This window comes from Arvicola amphibius, chromosome 12, assembly GCF_903992535.2.
Source record: "Arvicola amphibius chromosome 12, mArvAmp1.2, whole genome shotgun sequence".
In the NCBI taxonomy this organism is placed as follows: domain Eukaryota; kingdom Metazoa; phylum Chordata; class Mammalia; order Rodentia; family Cricetidae; genus Arvicola; species Arvicola amphibius.
Window position 1 is genome coordinate 65715652 of NC_052058.2, and position 15967 is coordinate 65731618.

The 15967-nt window shown below is 47.4% G+C and overlaps 1 protein-coding gene across 2 annotated transcripts in view; it reads left to right on the forward strand.

Annotated features, from left to right (window-relative positions):
• Positions 1-15967, forward strand: part of Qsox1 (quiescin sulfhydryl oxidase 1) — a 36392-nt gene that overhangs the window by 4937 nt on the left and 15488 nt on the right. The window contains exons 2-5 of one of the 2 annotated variants that reach the window (XM_038349041.1): positions 3482-3582; positions 12034-12085; positions 12786-12879; positions 15239-15329. In XM_038349041.1, coding sequence (XP_038204969.1) covers positions 3482-3582; positions 12034-12085; positions 12786-12879; positions 15239-15329 — 338 coding nt within the window. Of the gene's footprint in view, positions 1-3479; positions 3583-12033; positions 12086-12775; positions 12880-15238; positions 15330-15967 lie in introns of those variants that run through there. The other variant, XM_038349040.1, reaches the window with a different exon arrangement.

Sequence of the window (15967 nt, forward strand, 5' to 3'; positions counted from 1 at the left end):
GCTCAGTCCAAACCAGTGGGCTCCTGGAAATGATATTTAACACGTTAGGATCATGAATATTCCAGGCATGCAGTATCTTGTGTAAAGTGCAAACCATAGCTGTATATGTCATTGTGAAAAACATTACCTGCTGTGGGATATTTCACTCCTTCAGCTAACAGCATTTAAGATACCAGCCCACTTGGGTGTGGTCTCTTATACTGTAAATGCAGCTGTAAAGCGTGCGTTCACCCTCTTTCTCTTTTTTTATGAATAATAAAGGGTTATTTATTTAAGGGAAACTTACAGATCACTGTCCTAGATAACAGTCCTCTGCACAGACAGGAATAGAGTCTAGCATCTGGAAGCCAGAGCCAGGAGTAAGAGAGCAAGCACACACTTTACAGCTACATTTACAGCATAGGAAACCATGTCCAAGTAGACTGGTATCTTAAAGGCTATTGGCTGAAGGACCCTCCCACACCACATCCCTTGGTCAGAACTTAACCATCATCTAACTTGCCCCAGCTCCCACCTCTACCACTCATTGAGATTGAAGCTGGTCATAAGAGGCACTGGTTTTATTTCATAGAGCACAAGTAATCAAGGTATAAAGAAAGCAAGGCAAGTAGGTGGCACATGCCTTTAATCTCAGCACTTGGGAGGCAAGGGCATATGGATCTCTGAGTTAGAGGCCAACCTGGTCCACATAGGAAGTTCCAGGTCAGCTAAGGCTACATAGTGAGGCCCTGTCTCCGAAGAGGATGGAGGGTGTTGCCAAAGCCAACCAACCCAAGCATTATCTTCCCTCTGGTCCTCCACCTCTGTTCCACATTGCATCCTTGTCTTCCAGCATCCCTACCGAAAAAACCAGTGTAGAAGCTCTCTGTTCTGGTCTGAATCCTTTTGAAATTAGCTCCAAGGCTCAAATCCTGGGTTCAGATTTTAGATTCACCGTTAATTAGCATACCATGTCTTAGGCATGGTTATCTGATCTGTTTTATAGTTAAGGAAAGCAGATTTGAGATAAATGCCTTAGTACTTCCTGATCGGGTTGTTGAGAACACTGAACTAGATAAATTGAGCACACAATAAACTCACTCCACGTGCTGATAGCACAGTCTTCTAAGTAAGGCTGAAGCCCAGGTGCTGCCAGTTATAGAGTCTATTTAACTGGAAGGCACAGCTATTTCTGCTATTTCTGCCGTTTTCTCTTAAGAAGGCTATATTGGAGCAAGAGCATAATAGAAAGGTAATGTCCTGACCCTGGTACAGTAGGCAGAGGAACAAGTAAGTTTGTCGTCTCCTAGGCTCTCAAGGTAGGAGGCTTCTGAGTCCCTATCTTTATTTGCAGATAAGGGGTGTGGTGGCCACATCACATGGTGGCAGTGGAGTGTGATGGTACAGAATGTCCTGTTCTTTCCTTTTCTTATGTGGTATGTACCGATATTTCTTAAGGATAGCTGGGCCTTTCCTGTAAGTCTCTCCAGAACAAAGTTCTTCCCTAGAGGCAGAACAAAAGGGACTAGTCAGAATGTGCCAGATGGCCCTAAGAAGATGAACTGTATACCTCACTAGTCCTTGGTCTCCCTTTGGCAGGGACACAGAAAGGACTTAGTGTGCCGTCATCTGTTATTCGGTCAGAAACTCTGAACTTGAGCTGGAAGTGACAATTGGTGAGCTCTTCTGTGACCCCTTTATCTGTAAAGAAGCGGTCTCAACCTTTCACCGGGGTCACCTAAGACCATCAGAAAACACAGACGTTTATATTACTATTTGCAACAGTAACAAAATTACAGTAATAAAGTAGTAATGAAATAATTTTATGGTTGGGGTCATCACCACATGAGGAATTGTATTAAGGGTTGAAGGCTGAGAACCACTGCTTTGAAGAATGAGTGAATATTGAAGGAATCCAGGCATCATCACAGACTTCTTTAACTTCACCCTACTACCTAGACTGTAAGAAAACTGAGGCTGGAAATAAAGAGAAAGAACCACGATGAGAGCAGTCGTGAGCTGAAGCTGGCCCCCGGTCTGGGTTGAGCGCCTGCTGTGTGCTGGGTAAGCTTGTTTGGCAACAAGGAGTCTAAAAAGACAAAAGACAGAGGTGAACACACCAGTCATTGTGTGGGTCTGAACTTTGGACACGTGAGGCAGCTCTCCTTGGGAGAAAGTAGCAGTCCATCTGAGTCAGATCTGACAGGGGAGTCTGCAGAGAGGAGAGTACCTGGAGACATGTGAGCAGCGTGCTGTCGGGGGAGGAGGACACCTTTGGCTTTGCTTTGGAGTTAATGCTGAGAGGGAACTAGATATGTGGACAGAGGCCAGATCTTCTAAGATCCTCAGAACTGCCAAGGAGTATGAGTAGAGGGTGGCAGCAGTTAGACCCACAGAGAGAAAAGACGAGCTGGCAGCTGGAGAGGCTGGTAAAACAGAACCACATTAGAAGTAAGTTGTATGCGATTATTCCAAGAGCTCTGTGGGAGATGCAAGTACCAGCTCACTGGGTGTGGAGGGCAGCTTAGAAGGGAAATGAGTAAAGAACCAGATCAGCTGTCCAGGCCACTTAGAACAGGACAAGGAAGTGATGGCTCGAGTAGGGGAAGATACTCAGGAGGGAGGGTAGACAGGATTTTGAGTCAGGTGAGCAAATCCCTGTGGACAGATTATTGACTGTTCCTACCAGCAGTAAGGCGAGGCTGGAAAAGTCCATGCCTTGACCCACAGGACCAATCTCTTTAATGCCTCAGAGCTTGGAGGTCTGTGCTGTGTAATTTGACACTGGCCACAGCTTCCCCAAGGTGTATGTGGTCTCATGGATATGTGTCCTGCTCTGTCCTGGAATAGACCTGGCACCCCTGACCTGAGTTAGAGCTCGGGGAGCTGTTAGTATGAATTGATTTTCTGTCAATTTCTGGTCTGTGTCATTATTGCTCTGTCAGTTACTTCTCAGGGAGAAGTCGCTAGGTCTGGGGCCTGAAGAGAAAACATGACCAGTCTCCTGACTGTTGTTGCCCTGAGGCTTCCTTTCCTGGGGTTCCTGGATCTCCTGTTTCTTTCTCCCCACAAATTCTTTCTGGAATTTGTGCCTCTGTTTGGGGTACTTTGCTGGGGAATATAAGCTCCTAAGGTATGTTCTACCTTTGGGAGCTGATCCCCATCTTAGGTAGCTCTTCAGGGACAAAGGCAAGTACTGGGGCTACACTCCTTATTTGTCTGTCTTAGCTCCTCCAGCCCCATGCCACACCCCACTAAGCACAAAGGGAACATAGATGCCATTACCAGGCAACATACCATGCTATTAACTGCATCCTAGGTCTAGGGCCTTTCTCGTGAGGCTCTGCCTAAATGAAGACTGAGGGAACTGTCTCGGAGGTCATTTTTTGAAGAGAATATGCCTTCCTCAGAGGAGTTTGTGGGGATTAATGGCTGTGGGTTTAGATGGAAGAGCAGCAGAAGGCTAGCTTCTCTCACTTACTGGAATTATCTGTCCTTTCAGACTGGAGGCCGGCACTGAACCTTGCTGCCCTGGACTGTGCTGCTGAGACCAATAATGATGTCTGCAGAGACTTCAGCATCACCGGCTTCCCAACTGTGAGGGTGCGTGACAAAGGGGCAAGGGGAGCTGGGGGTGGCTGCAGCCGAGCACGTAGCCCCTGTTCTGCATTCCCTGCTACCTCCCTGGGCTTCTGAGCTCCAATGAGCCCTCTGATGCTTCTGGGCCTGAGTCTTTAAAGTACTGGCTTCTGGAGCACTGACCGCCCTCTGATGGTGCACTGTTTTAGAGACAGAGGCAGAAAAGGAGGGGCTTTTCGTTCTGAGAAAGTCTGTCCTTCTGCCGGAGACGGCACGTGGGAATGTTGGGGGTGGAAGAGTTCTGCATTGTGTTGTAATGTAGTCATCCGCAGGCTAGTGAGTGCCTGCTAGCTATCAGGGTCATTTTCAGTTCTCACTCCTGACCGCCCACTCTTGGAGGCCTGATCATACTCTACAACCTTTCTGTAGACAGGATCATCCTCTGGGCCTATTTGTTCCTCAAGAGACACTGGGATGCTTCACTCCTTATCAAGGAAAAGCTTTGACACAGAAATGCGCCAGCGTGACTTAGGGGATTGACGCACCCCCATAGTCGAAATGTGCAGTGCTTCGTTCAGATGGCAGAGCTTCCAGGACAGAAGTCACCAACACCCAAGGCATGTGGGTCCTCATACTCCGGCTCTGGCAGTACACATACTCACGAGCTTTAATATCCAGGTTTGTGGTAGCACACACTTTTAATCCCAGCACTCAGGAGGCAGAGGCAGGTGAATCTCTGAGTTTAAGGTCAGCCTGGTCTACAGAGTGAGTTCCAGGGCATCCAACACTACACAGAGAAACCCTGTCTCAAAAACAAAAGAAAAAATAGTTTTTTAATTTATGTGCATAGATGTTTGGCCTGTATGTGTGAGGGTGTTGATCCCCTAGAACCGGAGTTATAGACAGTCTAGACAGCTATAGACAGTTGTGAAGTACTGTGTGACTGGGCACTCTAGGTCCTCTGGAAGAGCAGCCAGTGCCCTTAACTTCTGAGCCATCTCTCCAGCCTCCCAAACAAGTTAATAGTCTAGCAGTTACCATGGTTCTTAAGAGTGCTTACACAGCCCAGAATGATGCAGTTTTAGCAGTTAGGGGAAAGGTCCTCCCAGGGCTCAGCCCTGCCCACAGAATGACAGCTACATAAGCAGTTTCTCTATAACCACTAAGAATATATGAGATGCCTTTTGAAGCTGAAATGCCAAATATTATCCCAGGAACAATGTATTTTCTGATTTCAGGGACCCTGAAGTTTCAGTCCAATCTACAAGCCTGATCACTTAGCAGTTTCATCTGCACGAGTGCCCATCTTGACACCCCCACCTGACTCAGAGGCTCCCCACCCAGAGTCATCACTTCCTAAATGGTTACCACTTACAATCAGGACCCAGGCCCATGTTCTCGGACCAGGTTGCTTTGAGGAACAGTGTGGCCAAACAGTGTCTACTGCCACATCCCCCAGGATGCTCTTAGCAGTCACCTCTCTTAACTAGAAAGTCTCCCTGGCAAGGACATGCTTGTCCTCTTCTCCAAGATGTGTAACAAGGTATTTCGGTGGGGATGCTCTGTGCAGACCCAGAGTGAGCGATACTAAGTGGGAAAACTGTGGGAACCCCAGTGTAGCAGCGGAAGCCATCATCCATAGGCTCATATATTTTCTCAGTGAGCCACTGAACCTGGGGGTTAGCTACTGTATAGCTCACAGGGAGACAATTCAAGACATCAGTTGGGTTCAGTAGGCCCTGATACCTGGAGCTTTCTGTCCAGCCAGGGAGCGGCCAGATCTAGGGTGTGAGGAGGAGGCCAGGTAGGTGCAGGTTCAGAGGCACCTCAGCACCTACTAAAGTCACGCAGTACACGCAGGCTGGATGCCCTCAAGTGACTAATCACCTCACCTGCCATCTGACTGTGGGAGAGCCTGGGAGGGACCTTACCTAGTCCTTCTGGCTTTCCTTTATTTCCAGACCGGTAGCACCTGACTGGGCCAGTTCAGTAGACAGCTGTCCATTTCCTAAGCTCTTGTCTGGCCTCCCTTGGCACAGCTTTGCTTCCCTGAAGAACCTGCTGCTTAGTTTCATCTGAGGAGAAGCACTCAGTGCCCCTGTCCTTAGCGCTCTAGAAGATGGCCAGGTGGTTCACGCTGTCCTGGGCCTCTGCTGCAAGACTCTAAGCAATGCCTTTTAGATGACCTTTTTAAATGACTACTGTGACCTGCAATAAAAATGTGTATTTCCAACTTTGGGGTACATACCCAAAGGATGCTCAATCGTACCACAAGTACATGTGCTCAGCTATGTTCATAGCAGCATTGTTTGTCATAGCCAGAACCTGGAAACAATCTAAATGCCCTCGACCAAGAATAGTTAAGGAAATGTAGTACATTTACACAATGGAGTACTACACAGCAGAAAAAAAATGACATCTTGAAATTTGCAGGCAAATGGATGGAGCTAGGAAAACATCATATTGAGTGAGGTAACTCAGACCCAAAAGACAAATATCATATGTACCACTCATAAATGTCTTTAGAAATAAAACAAGAAAACCAGCCTACAATTCACAACCCCCAGAGAACCTAGACAACAATGAGGACCCCTAAGAGAGACATGCAAAGATCTAATGCATATGGAAAGTAGAAAAGACAAGATCTCCTGAGTAAATTGTGAGCATGGGGACCATGGGAGAGGGTTGAAGGGGAGGGGCGGGAAGGGAGGGGAGCAGAGAAAAATATATAGCTCAATAAAATCAATGTTAAAAATGTGTATTTTACATTGTTGATCCTAAATTGGTTTGTGTTAACTATTGCTAAAGTAAAAGTTTAATGATATCTTTTGTTTCACTTAACAAAAACATGACTGTCCCTCACTAAACTGAATACTTTCCAGCTCACTTGCTAGGTTGTTCTAGCGTGTTTTAAATCACTACTCACACGTTTCAGCTCTCAGTCTTGACCATGAAAACCTAAAGTGCCAGGCTCCCTAAAAGCAGAACACATTTGAAAAGTCAGCCCTCAAGCCAGATAGCACTATTGCCCTAACTACTGCCCCTCCAGGGGCCAGACCCTTTCTTTGCTCACTACCCTTTAAAGGTTGTGAGAGCCCGAGGTGAGGACCCATGGTGGGACACGCCATTTTAGTGAGTGACATGTGTCAGTGCTCTTTTTTCTCTGCCTCCGGCCCCTTGCCAATGAGCACATGTTGATCTCCCAGTAGTCCAGCCACTTTAGAAAGTCCCTAATCGCCAGGATCTTGCTCCCTCAGGTCCCCATTAGGCCAGAGTTAGAAGAAAACAAAGGTGCAGGGAGGAAGGAGGTGAGTTTGCAGTGGGTTTGGGCTGAATAAGCAGTAGGCCAGAGCAGGGCCCCTCGTTAGGTGGTGGAGGCCCTACTTAGTGGTCTCTGAAAAGATCACTAATGCAGATGCAGACTCACTGTTCCACTGCTCACTGTGTGTGACAAAGGAAGTCACTTAAAGGCCTGACCAGAGTCTCAGATTTCCTGTCTGTAAAAATTAGGTGAAACACTATCTATTAATAAGATCGCCAAGTATAAGAAAGGCCTTACCTGTGGAAGTGCCCAGGCACTAGCATTTTGTGGGGCTTGGTAAGTGTTAGTTTTCTTCTTGTTTCTTGTCCCTGGATCTAGTGGTAGTTTCTGTGTGTGTGGGTATCTCTAGGCACAGAGTACCTTGGGCAGGGAAGGTGAGAACTGGCGCCCCACTATTATGGGCAGAACTGTGTGGCATGTTACATAGAGGCTCATGTTCAGGGGTGAAGTAGGGCAAGGGAAGTGGGACCCCAAGAATGGCAGGTCCTTGAGAGCCCGGCAGAGTATGGAGCGCGTGGAGTGCAGAGTCTGGGCTGTTGCTTTATAGAACCTCTGTATGGAAGCCTGTAGCAGATGGTGATTTTTCAGGAGGAGAGAGAGGAATTCAGGTCTCCTACCCCACTGTCTGCTATCCAGCTATCACTCTACTCTGATCTTTCACAGCACAGAAACTAAGTAGCTAAGGCAATTGATCTTCTGAGCTCAGAATAAATACTTGTAGACTTGATTAGTTTTCTGAAGACTGGTCCTATATTCTTGACTCCAGTGCCACCACTAGTCTTCTGGAACACTGTTTAGCTGTTGTGGTTCCTGGTGTCTTGTGCAATAGTTGTCTTGCTGTTGTGGAAAGACCATAGCAGACAAGTCCAGGGAGACAGAAGTGCCTTCCTGTCTCCTATTTTATTTGAGGGGGTTAAAACGAAGAGGCGGGGCTAGAGAGATGCCCTCAATGATTAAAAGCCTTGTTGCTCTTACAGAGGACCCGGGTTCAGCTCTCATACCTCCATGGTGGCTTTAAAACCACCCTTAGCCCCAAGGTATCCAGTGCCCTTTTCCTGACTAATGCAAGTACCAGGCCACCTATATGGTATATATACATACATGCAGGAAAACACATATATGTATAACATAAATCGAGGGGGGAGAGACCTTGAACAAATGAACTGCTGCCTGTTGGTCAGAGAAAAGACGCATGCCTGCTGCTCTGCTGCCATCTTTTCGGGGGTAATTGACCTCAGGTAGGCACACACCCCCAGTGGCTGACTTAGCAAGGATGTGTTTTCCTAAGAGGACAAAAATGTGCCCTGACTAGATTTCCACTTGAGCTTTCGAGATGATGAAAGGCTGTGGCTGCTGGATTGGACAGCTAAGATGCTAGACACTATACCAGGCACAGTGGGGCTTGCAGTGATATATAAGCTGTTAGCACTACCCAAGTCAGGAAGGTGGTGGGGTTGCCTTAGTCACTGTTCTGTCGCTCTGAAGAGACACCATGACCAGGCAACTCTTACAGAGATTTAACTGGGCCCTGACTACAGTTTCAGAGGGCTAGTTCATCATCATCATGTGGGGAGCATGGTGGCATGCAGGCAGGCACACTGCTGGAAAAGTAGTTGAGGGCTACATTCTTGCTCTGCAGCCAGGTGGGAGGGTGAGGAGACGGACACTGGGCCTGACATTGGGCTTTTGAAAACCTCAAAAGCCCATCCCCACCTCCTCCCCCACCTCCCCCATCCCTATGACAACAAGGCCACACCTTCTAATCCTTCTCAAGAATGCCAGTCTCTGCTTGACTAAGCATTCATACAGATGAGCCTGTGGAAGCCATTCTTATTCAAACCACCACAGTGGGTTACTAGACCTAAGTTCAGGTTGACGGTCATTGTGGTTGAAGTGTATGGCATGGTGGAAGGTCAGTTAGGTTCAATCTGGAAAGAAATGCCTTAAATGTATTGAGTTTGGATCTTACTCATAGCCCATGTAGACCTATGGCAATGGGAAGAGGAATCCCATAATTATTCCTTAGAAGAGGAAACAGTGGCAAGGAGGAAGACAATTGAATAAAAGATTGAGAGGGTGTGTGTGTGTGTGTGTGTGTGTGTGTGTGTGTGTACTTTCAGGAGTCAGTTCTCTCCTCCCATGTAGATTCTAGGGATTGAACTCAGGCAGTCAGAGTTGGTTGTGAGCTCTTTTGCCTATTGAGCCACCTCGCTGGCTGAGGATTAACATTTCTGACTCATGAAGAGAAAGCAAATAGGGACTAATAGATCAGGAACTAAGTTTTCACCTTATTTGGCCCTGGTCTAGACAAGGTGAGAGGTTTTGTTGATAGGTGACAATGCTGTTGAAGAGGTATCCCCAAGGCAGAGTCACAGAACTCCCAGATGACTAGATGGATGGGGTTGTAGGGAAGGGACACAGGGAGGAGTGCTGATTGCTGGGCGAGATTAAAACCACAGGTGCAGAAGTGGGGTTGGTGTGGGGGTGGGGTGCCTTGACACCTCTGTGGAGTCTACCAGAGGAACCAGAAGTCTAGGACAGGTAAGGACCTGAGACACCAGGCTCAGATAGTCCAATCAGCTGAGCAAGTGAATGACTTGGCAATAGAAAAACAGTACCTTTGTTTTTGGTTCTTTAATTCGTTCATTTGAAAGTATAAACTGAGCCCTTCCTCCTGATGGTGCCTTTAAGGGCTTTTTAAACAAAGAATGACATGATTTGAGTGGTAGAAGCAGGAGAAAGACTGAGGAAGCAGGTGGTAATGACAGTAACCCAGGAGAGCAGCCAAGGGCGAAGTTAGGACAAGGGCTAAGAGCCAAGAAGGGCTAACAACCAGGGAGGGTGGCAACATGAAAAGAAAGGGAGGGGGAAGGAAGGAGGGAGGGAGGAAAGAAGAAGGAAAGGAAGACAAGAAAGAGATAGTTTCAAGAAAATGTGCATTGGAAACAAAATAAAAGCTAGGCAGGGAGGTGGGAAGCTGCAAACAAGCAGTGCTTGGAATGCTTGGGACCGGCTAGGGAGAGTCACCACGCAGCTTTCCTGAGTGATTTTAGCTGAGTGGTGGGCTCCGAGGTAGTAGGGAGAGATGTCAGGGAGCAGAAGAGATTTGGCGGTGCAGGGGAACAGGAAAGGCTGCCCACTGGAGGAAGAGGGAAGGCCTGCCTACCGTCCCGCCCTCTTCCCTTCCGCGCTAGTGTGCATGAGCGTTCTTAAAATCTCTTTATAGCCTAGGAGAGGAGCTGGTAGAGAGAGGGTGTAATGAGAAAGACATTAGAGGTGTGGGAGCCGCTTTCTCAGAGGATACTACTGTCCTGAAGGTAGATAGGAAGTTTCTGAATGCTGAGAAGGCCAAGTGGTGATTAACTCCTTTATCATGCAATCTGTGGCAGGGGCCTTCTGAGTCACTCTTGGTTTCAACTCAGAGTTCCTGTGCTAGATTAGAACCTTGAAATTAGGGTGAAAGAGATGCCTTTTGTTAGATGGCAGGGAGAATGCCAGCTCCTTTAAGACAAGTATTTGCCCAGACTTGGGTGGCCTGATGGCTGATGAAGGAAAGGTACCATGCTCTGCAGAGCTGAATATAACTGCTATAGCTCTGAGGAAGCTACCCATGACTTGGGAGGTCTAGAAGAAGCTGAAGTCTGTCTTGTCAGCGCAGAAGTGAGTGTGTGCAGCTGAAGGACCACACCGAGCAAACCACCCTGCAGTGTCACATTTGTCCTGTTTCTGAGAAGCAGTGCTTATCCATAAAGATTCTAATGTGTGTTATAAACTAGATTTCATGTCACAAAAATTCAGGAAATTTGTGATTATTTTACAAGTATTAGAATAATAATTTTACTAGGTCAAGATTTGTTCAGTAAGTGTCAAGAACATGGGTGTACTGTGGCATGTGTAGATGGGTTGTTTTCACTTGTGAATAAAGTATTGCATTTGTATTTCGAAAAGAGAATGAGTAGAGAGCAGGAGCAAAGGCAGTGATGTCACAGGAAACAGGTAAAGATCAGGAAGGGGATCGCTGGTTTCTGTAGTCTCTTACTTGTGTGAATTTTTTTTCTTCCTGCCTACCCATGAATGGAATAGCTGGTCAGTGTTTCCTGGCGCTAAAAGGGTGTGTATATAGAAGGGAATGATGGTGATGGAATTGACAGTCCCTGAGTCCATTATTAGATGTACTGGTTACTGTACCTTAATTACTTTAGCTTTTATGTTATTGAATCTTATAACAAATCTAGGCTGGTGTTGTCATTCTCATTTTAAAGATCAGAATACTAAGATTTAGAGAAGCTAAAGGGTTTCCCAAGGCCACACAGCAAGAACATAGCAGAGCCAGGTCTTGAACCCAGTCTGCCAGGCCCTATTGTTGCAGCTAACCACCTGCTTCAGATAAGACTGAGGTTTGAGGTCCTCATGAAAGAGCCTTCAGGCTTTTCTGCAGATAGCTGAGTATCTTGCAGGACAACCAAAGTCTCCCTCAGATAGGAGGACATAGGCAAGAGCCCTGCAGCCATCTTGCCCCTTGGGCAGAAGCCCAGGTTGTAAGTTGCCTAGTGTTCTCTCTGCCCTCTCACTCTGACGACAGACTGTCACACATATGGGAAAGAGGACAACATGATGTCGAAAGGGGTCCGTGTGCTGCAGTCTTGTTTTTCTGGGGCACAGGTCCACCACTCTGTAGGTCCTGTCCTGGATTCTTGACCCTTGGCCAAGTGCCATGGCAGGCTGGAAGTCTCACTGAGGACACACTGGCCTCAGAGACCCATTTCTAGGAAAAGGCGGACGGACAGATGGGCACATGGAGAGCTGAACTGTGCCAAGGAATCACTTTCTTCTTTAGACGGCCTGCATGAAGGCCGTCTGTGACTTCTCTCACTCACTGAATAGCTTATTGTAGCAATGTGCAGGTTCCAGTGCTTCATGGAGCTGGTCTCTAGTGAAGTTTCTGAGCTGCTGCCTTGGGTTCTAAGTGCTCTGGCACTGGGGAGGGAATTGAGTGGGAGGACACTAGATAAGGTCCCCGAACAAAACCTCCCGATCTCACTTACAGGTGAAGAAGGCGGGACTCAAAAAAGATAAGCAGTCTGTCCAAAGCCACCCAGTTTAAATACAGGCCCACCTGACGTCACCACTGACTCTTGTCTGTTTGTTTGCAGTTTTTTAAGGCCTTCTCCAAGAATGGTTCTGGAACAACATTGTCAGGTGGGTGCTCTGACTCTGGCTGCTGTGTTGGCATTGCAAGTATCTTCTCTCTAGCCCTTCTGCTTTTACCTGGGTCCTTAGGGGGTCAAGAAAACCCTTCACAAAGGTAAAGAGGTCCCCAAGTGAAGTCTGTTTTCCCACATGTCTCCTTAGTCAGCCTGGGAGATGCCTCAGCAAAGCCCATTTGAGCAGCCCTTCAAATGTGACCTATCCAAAGTCCTGGGTTTGTGGGTGGGACACCATCTTCCCAGAATAGCCCTAAACTGGCAGCCAGTTCTAAGGAACATCATTCTGTCCTCGGGATCCTTTACCCTTGGCTGAGTGCCATGACGGGCTGGGAGTTCTCACTGAGGAGACACCAGCCTCAGAGACCCATTTCCAGGAAAAGGAGCAGGGACACATGGGCACATGGGCAAGCTAACGTGTGCCAGCCAAAGAGTCACCTTCCTCTTCAGATGGCCTCCGTCAAGACCGTCGGTGACGTTTCACTGCTCACTAATTAGCTCCCAGTACGATGTGCAGGGATGGAACTTCTTGCTTTGCTTTAGGCCATAAGAGCCCTCACCCCACCCTCTTTTCAGAGGAGGCTGGCATGTGCTTCTTCTTGGAATTGGTTTTGGGGATCTGTTTGTGAGTGAAACTGACAAGGGGACAGGAGTCTGTTCTGTCCTGATGCCTCTTTCTGTCTCATTATAGTGGCCGGTAGCTAACGTGCAGACGCTACGTAGGAGGCTCATTGATGCTCTGGAGTCCCACCGTGACAAATGGCCCTCATCCTGTCCACCTCTGCATCCTGCCAAGTATTTTGGGTTTGGGCAGGCTTAGAGTAGTATAGGCCAGGGACCCTAGCATGGAGAAGGTGTTGGGAACCATGGGGCAGAGGACCCACATTGATTCTCCTGTGCCCTTTCCCTATGGGATAGATACACCAATGTGCCAGACATACTTTAGAGTAGCTGGTAGTGACTTCGTTTTGCTTCAGGTATGAGGACCCTGTCCTTTGAGGGCTTGCTGAGGGTTGAGGGGCCTGACCTGCTAGGGGAGAAGGAACAGTGTGTGAAGGCGTTCTCCAGATCATGCTGCTGCCGCCACTCCTGTCTGGTCCTCAGGAGCGTTCGTGAGTGTAGGATTTTTCTCTGGCCTAGTCCAGGGAAGGCCACTGGCAAGCTGAGAGGAAAGAGGAGATCAGATTTGGAAGAAAAGTCTAGGATGTTCAGAAGATTAAAGCCCTATTTGTAAACTGAAAATGGTCAACTGGCCAGCTGGTGTTGAGTCCAATTAACAATGACTCCTTTATCATCTTCCCCAATTCCTTATCTTCCTAGAAGGTCTTATAGAAGCCTTTAGCCAAGTACATATTCCTAATGTAGGTTAGACTCCATCTGTGGTGATTGTTGCCCCCCCCCCCGTGATAAATATTTAAAAGAAGGGAGGATTTGTTTTGATCATTGTTTTCGAAGTTTCAGTCCACATGTGACATGGGCCATTATTTGGGGTCTGAGATGATACAGAATATCATGGTAGCCAGAGCTGCACATCTCATGGCAGCCAAGCAAGAGAAAAAAAAAAGGAGTTCAGGACAATATAGCCCCCAGGGACATATGCACAGTTGTGTTGTATACTTATTCCAACTAGGTCCCACCCCCTGATTCTGCCATCAAATACAAAGCCATACGCTGGGTGATCTACTGATCAGAACCCTCATGCACCTCAGTGATTGGACCACTGGCAGAGAACTAAGCCTTCAATGCATGAACCTTTTCTTGGGACATTTCATATCCAAGCCATAACGTCATCCCACTAGAAAATGCACAGTAGTAACATGTACCCTGGTCCTTTTTTCCATTTCCTCACGGCTGTGTCTCTGTCTCATTCTCTTACACACACACACACACACACACACAACACACACACACAGAGAGATGGAGAGAGAGAGAGAGGAGAGAGAGATGGAGGAGAGAGAGGATAGGAGAGAGGAGAGAGGAGAGGAGAGAGAGAGAGAGAGAGAGGTCCTTTATAGTACATTTTCTGTACTGGGAACCTTAAAAAACAACAAACTGGTCAAATCTGTCAACCTGTCTCAAAGTGACCCTTTTGATGCCCTTAGGAAGAATATAGGCAGATACACGTGATGAAACTTGAACTGCCTCTTCCAGAAGGCTGAGGACTTGCTCCTCTGCCAGCCTAGGGTAGGTATGAGGATGTGGTCAGAGAGACTGGCCACCTAATGCCACCCAGAGGCTGGTGTTACTACAGAACTTCTTTTGTGCCCACCTCTCTGGCATACCCGCTCATACTGACACCAGGTTGGATTCTAGCATTGACCTGACATCACCCTTTCTGTTTGGAGGTATGTGCTCCATGTCCTTGGGTTAAGAGCAGGAAAGTGAGACACCAGGTTGAGAATAAAGGAAGGTGCATCTCCCCTTACCTATGTGCCTTGTCGCCTGACCTCCTCTCATGCCTATGCTGGGTGCTGTCTTTAACTGGAATGAAGAGACATAATTTTCTTTGAGTTTTTAATAACAACCTGTAGCTTAGTTCTTTGGTTGAGAGATAGGATTTACCTTCTTAATCATTTCTATCCAAGAAGGCTGGGCCTCATTCTCCTCACCTTGAGCAGAAGAGGTTTGGATTCATTGGCTTCTGCATTCTCCTGACCCAGAACTCTAGGTCATTGCTTCCCTGTTCAGAGAGGAAAGCGTTGCTCTCCCACTGGTCATGACTTGCTGTGGACCAGGGCTTGCATTAATGGGTTCTAATCACTAATCTCTTAGGGAACCAGTAAAACCGTCTTCAGTAAGCTTAGGCCTTATCCAGAACGTGGAGACAGCTGGTCTGCCAGCATCCCCACCACTTCTCCCCAGCCTGCCTCCTGTTTACTCCTGACTCCTAAAAGGGACAGAAAGAAAAATAAAAACAATAAAAATAAAAAGACAATAAAACTCGAGGTGGGTCAAATGAGAAGATTAGGTAGCATGAGTGGCATCCTCTGAGACTGAAGGTTTGGTGTCCTTCCATTGGTGGGCTGGCAGAGGGAGGCCGCAGGGTTATGGGGAAATGTGCTGCATTGGAAGTCCTGCATCCTTGGGGGTCTTCACCTCATTTCCACGGGCTATCGGACTATGGAGGAAAAGTGACCCCATTCATCTCTTACAGGATGAAGGAGATCAAAGAATTCTTTGCAAAAAATAACACAGAGTACCTGGCCCTGATCTTTGAAGACAAAGACTCCTACGTGGGCAGAGAGGTGAGCTGCTCAGCTTCCCTGAGTCTCAGAAGAGTCCCTGGGGAGGGAGCCCAGATCAGACCAATGCAGACAGCTGGTCCTTGTACACCTATTAGCTAGGCACTGCCTGACCCCTGCTGGGGCATATGGGAAGTGTAGCTACCTTTCACTTGAAAAGTTAGTGTCTGTTCTCTCCGCTCTCTCTCTGAAACTAAAAGTAATACCGGCTGTTATTGAATCTAGGACTAGATACCAACACATATCTGCTAATCCCTAAACTTCAGAAAGTGGGATAATATGTCTAGGATCACACAGCTAGTAATGTGGAGGAGGACAGTTTGACTCAAAATCTGTGTTGTTCCTTCACTGCCCTAACTACATAGAATTGGGGTTAAAAAGGGGGGGAGGAGTGAGGGAAGCAGATACATGAGAATTAACCTGGTCCTTCCTGAGGAAACTGGATCCTTGGCCAGCAGTGCAGACTGCACTTCTCCCTCAGTTCAAGGAATATTTTGGTCAAGTTGCCCAACTTTTTCTGAGCTTTATTCCTAGCTATTGAATAGAAGTAGCTATGTTTAGTCATATTAGAAAGCTCAGTAAGGCAATTTAGATAAAGAGCTTGAAGGATTGGCCAGCTTGCAGAGGGACTCTCTAAAGAT